The sequence below is a fragment of the Schistocerca americana genome, chromosome 2 (genome assembly GCF_021461395.2).
Source record: "Schistocerca americana isolate TAMUIC-IGC-003095 chromosome 2, iqSchAmer2.1, whole genome shotgun sequence".
NCBI lineage: Eukaryota > Metazoa > Arthropoda > Insecta > Orthoptera > Acrididae > Schistocerca > Schistocerca americana.
The window spans coordinates 33,479,848-33,485,847 of NC_060120.1; the positions used below are offsets into that span (position 1 = coordinate 33,479,848).

General features: G+C 36.2%; 1 protein-coding gene across 1 annotated transcript in view; it reads right to left on the reverse strand.

The window, feature by feature from the left end:
- The window catches only part of LOC124596072 (hepatocyte growth factor-regulated tyrosine kinase substrate), a 114,053-nt gene extending 112,856 nt beyond the window's left edge, over positions 1 to 1,197 (reverse strand). Inside the window, exons 1-2 of the mRNA XM_047135057.1 lie at positions 1,028 to 1,197; positions 839 to 923 (exon numbers count right to left, since the gene is read on the reverse strand). Coding sequence (XP_046991013.1) covers positions 839 to 923; positions 1,028 to 1,064 — 122 coding nt within the window. The 5' untranslated portion in view covers positions 1,065 to 1,197. The remainder of the gene's footprint in view (positions 1 to 838; positions 924 to 1,027) is intronic.
- Between the last annotated feature and the right edge of the window lie 4,803 nt (positions 1,198 to 6,000).

Consider the following 6,000-nt stretch of genomic DNA (forward strand, 5'->3'; position numbering starts at 1 on the left):
GGGGACAATCTTCTTTTATTCACATTCAACTGAATAATAACAAAGGATTTTTATGTATCTTGTGAAGTTAATAGCCCTGTCTGAACAGTTTGGCGAACACTGCAGAAAACGGTAGTTTCACCAGATCAATCCTAGATTTATGGTGAATAATAATTTGGCAGCAGTAGTCTTTAATCCTCCTTCAGCAGCTGTAGTTGTATACACCGAAATCAACAGCAACCAGTTGCATAAGAGAAATTTTATTTCCTTAACCGATTTCAGGCACTTAGTCTCCTCCTTCAGAAGGTTATACTCATTATCTGCGAGAGTCAACAATAAGATGCAGTCAGCATGTTGATGTGGTTCATACTGCCTCTACAAAAATGGTGTAAAAAAGCCAAACAAGTGCCGACATCATGCCAATAATACTGTAGTTGCAAACAATGAGATTAAACGCGAATTTTGAACAGAATGTTGACTTGAAAGTACAGTACACGACCCGTGAAAAATGATGTAGCCTACGCCTATACATAAATATATTAAGTTAAACATTCAGTGAGGAGCGGGCGAAGGTGGTTTACAGATTTTCTACACTAATAAAAACAGATCGCTTGGGATGCAGCGGCATTAAATAGAAACATAAAAATCTTGGTCCGATTGATTAGCACACGAGTTTATTACAAGATAACAAACTACACTCTATCAAATTGATATTCAGAAATTTCTCTTTATTTAACCCCTATGGGAGAAAATACTTACCAACATGTTTCATTGTTCACTTAAACAGCACAAACAGGGCTGATCCAAATATCCTGTTTCGGAAGAGGATAGAAAGAACACTGTGTTAAATGATACTTACTGAACATCTCCTTGTCTGATTTGGTCACATATTTGAAGAATTGTAGGCCAGTCCGGTTCTAATCTCAAATTGCTTGTCGCCTTATCTAGGAAATAAATGACAGGTAATCCAATTAAAGCGATTTCCGAACAAAACTTCTGTGTTATATTACACGTCACCTTAGTGAAAGAAATCGTTTGTAAACCATACCAAGTAACTTATCAAAACCCGACGAAGAGCGAAACATCTTCTCAACAATTGTGAAGCAGGCAATCAACTGCCTATCAGATTATTAGTTGTCACAAAACCAGACGCGTAAACCATTAGTCACAAAACAGCTGACAATGACGCACGTTATTCAACGATAACTGTATTACCTTTCCTCAGTCTGCTTGCGGTTTTTTAGTCTGTTACCACTACACCAACGTTGAATAATTTACATGTTACCATTCGCGAGACTTTATTGTTAAAAGAATACGCGAAAGTCGTTGAGTTCATTAATTAGTATTCATTTGTGGTATTTACTCGTAAAACATTTATTAGATATTTATTTATCAGTAAAAAGTACAGTCACTCCGCAAAAGCCACAGTGTAAACTGTAAATCCACTTCGCGCATGCTCTGCGGCTACTGACATCCCAACGAAACAGTTAACAAAAGGAAAAACCAAACTTGAAACGAGAGAGATTGAAAGGTGTACTATATTGTTGTGTAAATATTTCTGTTTTCAGAAGAAAACTTTTAGAATTTATAGGTTCGCATGCCTTTCATATTGGTTTTTAATTCCTGATCAATCATTTTACATTTAATTACAGTACGAAAAAAGCCTGTACGTAGTTTGCGTATGTGAGTACCAGTACGGCATTGTGTAGGAAGTAGAACTGCGCTATGCTACAAAGCGTATTAAAGTGACAGAAGCCATGCCACACCGAATTCCTCTACACGTAGCAAAGGAGAGGTGATTTGTGGCACCCAGTATTAGTACTTTTTTGGTCAAGCGAGAGGATAAGATCCCGTTGATAAGAGAGAAAAAGAAAGAACGATTTGTAAAGATAAAACCCACGATTTGCCCAAGCAAGGAAAGATTAACTTCTAATGCCACATTATTATAGTGGACAAGAAATGCATTCGAAATTTTCAGAAAAAGCTACACAGTATCAGTACATATTTGTGCTACAAAGTTACGGTAGAAATATTTAATTCCGCAACTCCCTGTGCACCATGTAAGAGTGCAGATCATAGATTTTGTATTCTGAATGTCTGCAGTCCTTAATTGTGAAATTTAGGTACACTCCACGGTTTAAGGTAGTTACTAATGTTTACATACTTTAGCAATTTATTTATTCTTCCGTAGATAATTTATTACAGCAGTATCGGACATGAGAGAAACATTACAAAAATAATATATACGTTTAAAACATTAACAAAATAGGGGAGGATAGGGCAAGAAATCGGCTATGCCCTGATTCAGATTCAGATCCCAGCATTCACCCAAGCGACAAGTAAAAAACATGGAAAACTCAACCCAGGATGGCCAGTCGTGGATTAAACCCCAGTCCCAGCGAATTCGTGTACAGGACATTAAGACTGTGGAACGCACGAAGTTCTTCTTATCTGGCAGACTGAGAAATCTAGTTGGTAAAACAAATACTTTTATAAAAGATTTGAAACATTTTTTAGAAATTATATGCACACTGAGGATATCTGCAGGTGACATTCTTGTTAGTTTGATGTGACATCGTTATTTACTAACGTCCCAGTATCAGATACAATGGAGATCATAAGAGAAAATGTTGATCCAGATGTTTGTGACTTAATTGAGTTACGTCTTCATTCAAGCTATTTTAAATACAATGGTGAATTATATGAACAGGCTGATGGCCTTGATATGGGCTCACCCATTTCGCCAGTTGCAGCTGACATTTTTACGGAACATTTTGAGCAATAAGTGTTCTGTACTGATTTATTCAAAACCATGGGAATCTTGACAGTACCATGTGAATACATCTTTCAGACTGTGATATATATAAAGAAACATATTGACCAGTATACACAAAACAGATCTATACACCAACACTGGACTAGATCCTGCCACCATTTGCATCTCATACGAAAAAACAAAACAAAAACCCAAAATAGTTTATTATTTAATGGAATAAAAATGTATAATAGACTTCCAGAGGAGATCAAAGCTGAAACTGGAATGCATGCCTTTAGGAAAGCTGCAAAAAGTTATTTAGCAGATAAATGTTACTATACTGTCAAAGAATACAGTAAATTACATGTGTTCACCTCAATTCATGCAAGAGTACCTTTGTAAATTTATATTTATCTGTAATTAAGATAGGTGTATATTTGTTTTGTGTAACCCATGCAAGAATACATTTGTAAATTTATATTTATTTGTAACTAAGATTGGTGTGTATTTGTTTTGTGTACAAACGATTAAGTTGCACCATAGAAATATGTACTACCAGAAGTACTATTATATATATACTCATTCCATGTATACAGTTGACGACATCCATACAACACAAGTTGTCTACGGATGAATAAATTAATAAATAAGTAGTGCTCCTCTGAAGCCTTCTTGCTGGCTCCGCTATGTGGACGATACATTTGTTATATGGCCACACGGTGAAGAAGAACTTCATGCATTCCACAATTTCTTAAATGGAATTCACCCCAAAATCAAATTCACTTTGGAGGTTGAGAGTGAGGTCCGTCTCCCATTCGTAGATGTGTTGGTATACAGAAGATCTGATAACACTTTAGGTCACAGAGTGTACGGAAAGCTGACTAACACAAACAGGTATTTAGATGCCATTCTTAAGAATGCAATTGGACAGAAACCTGTCATGGTCCTCAGACATAGATTATCTAAAAAATAGACTAAACAGCCTGGTGTTTGCTATGACAATCTTAGCCAACGTAACTAGTATAGACACAAAAAAAGGAGTATACCATACTTACACTGAGTCAGTAGTGAGATACAGTATTGTCTTCTGAGGGAATGCTAGCAACATGACAAAAATATTAACTTTGCAGAAAAAAAATTATCAGAAACATATGCAGTGCAAAGCCAAGAGAATCTTGTCTGCCATTATTAAGAGATCTTAAGGTACCAAGCGTTCCCTCATTGTATCTGTATGAAATAATTCTTTTCACAAGTGATAACCCTAAACTCTTTTTGTCAAATAATTTCCAGCATAGATGCGAAACTAGAAACAAAGAAAGCTTCATGCTGCCTACACACATGCTTAATCTTTCTGCACAGACTCCACATTATATGGGAATGAAAGTTTACAATAAACTGAAAGACACAAATTTTAGAAAGATCCAAACTGAGGCAGTAAAAAGAGAATTCTGTAGCACGCTGGTGCAGAAATGTTACTACTCTGCTGATGAATTTTTTAATGATCTGACCACCTGAGCAGGATAAAAACAATAATAATTAATAATACTCACATTTTATTGTGATTATATAAAAATATAGTATTCCATGTATAATTTATCATAGTTTATTATAGTTATAAGCTGACGAGTCTCCTGTACATAAAATCAATGATTTAACTTGTACATTATGAGACAATAAAATTCTGATTCTGACTCTGTCAGGAAGTCTTTTCTGAAAGTAATTTGTATGGAGTGTAGCCATGTATGGAAGTGAAACATGGACAACAAATAATTTAGGCAAGAAGAGAATAGAAGCTTTTGAAATGTGGTGCTACAGAAAAATGATGAAGATTAGATGGGTAGATCATGTAGCTAATGAGGAGGCACTGAATAGAATTGAAGAGAAGATAAATTTGTGGCAAAACTTGACTAGAAGAAGGGATTGGTTGGTAGGACACATTTTGAGGCATCAAGGGATCACCAATGTAGTATTGGAGGGAAGCATGGAGGGTAAAAATCATAGAAAGAGACCAAGAGATGAATACGCTAAGCAGATTCAGAAAGATGTAAATTGCAGGTGTTACTCAGAGATGTAGAGGCTTGCACGGAATTGAGTAGCATGGAGAGCTGCATCAAACCAGTCTCTAGTCTGAAGACAACAACAAAAACAACTTGATGCTTGAGTGTCTGTTACACATGTTGCTGTTCCTATTGTAGATTTCTAGACTCAAGGACAACAGGTAATGTAATTTTTGCAAGCATTTCTATGCAGATAAAACAGTGATCTCAGTAGAATATTTTAAAATTAAGATTAAAACAGTCTTGATCACAATACAATATTGATTAAAAATGGCAACTGGTTTCAGTCAAACAGCAGATGTGAAGAACTTGGAAGTGTGTGCATTTGACAATTGTATGAAGACAATCAGTTTTTGCCAGTTTGAACTTCCGTGCGGTATGGAAGACTTTAAACCCTGTGAGATGCTGATGAAAGTAAACTCCACTGAAGATGCTTGTGGAGACGTGATTGAAAGTAAACCATGCTGAGAATTAGTAAGTGGTTTGATATATTTAATGACAGATACAAGACCAGACATCAGTGCATCAGTTAACTATTTTAGTAGTCATCAAAACAAACAAAGAGTACTATACTGGAAAGGTTTGAAACAAACTCTTTGATATGTTAAGAGAACACTTGATATTGGTTTGTGTCACAGAAAAAAAATACAAGGAAGCAGACATGTTTCACTGTTTTCAACAGAAGCAGAATATATTGCTTTGGCAGTAGCTACAACAGAAACACTTTGTCGATGAAGGCTCTTCTTGAAGGAGTTAAGATATTTGTGAAAACTTTATCAGAAATATTGGATGATTTATTCGAGAGAAGGAGCTTCACAAATTGAGCAAATGAATAACTGGTTGGTCCACATATGTCCTTTATGCAAGCAGTTTTTCAGCTTGACACTGATAGAGTTGCCGGATATTCTCCTGAGGGATATCACACAAAATTTTGTCCAATTTGTGCATTAGTTCATCAAAATACCGAGCTGGTAGGACTGCCCTGCCCATAAGGCTCCAAAAATTCTCAATTGGAGAGAGATCCAGTGACCTAGCTAGCCAAGGTAGGATGACAAACAGTAGAAACTCTTGCACATCACTGTCCAGGAGGTCTCCAGACTTGTCTTTGGCTCGGAACCTCATTGACCAGGGTAGAATTGTCTTCAGTGATGAGTCCCAATTCAACATGAGATATGATGACCACCGAAGATATGTGTGGATATGCCCAGG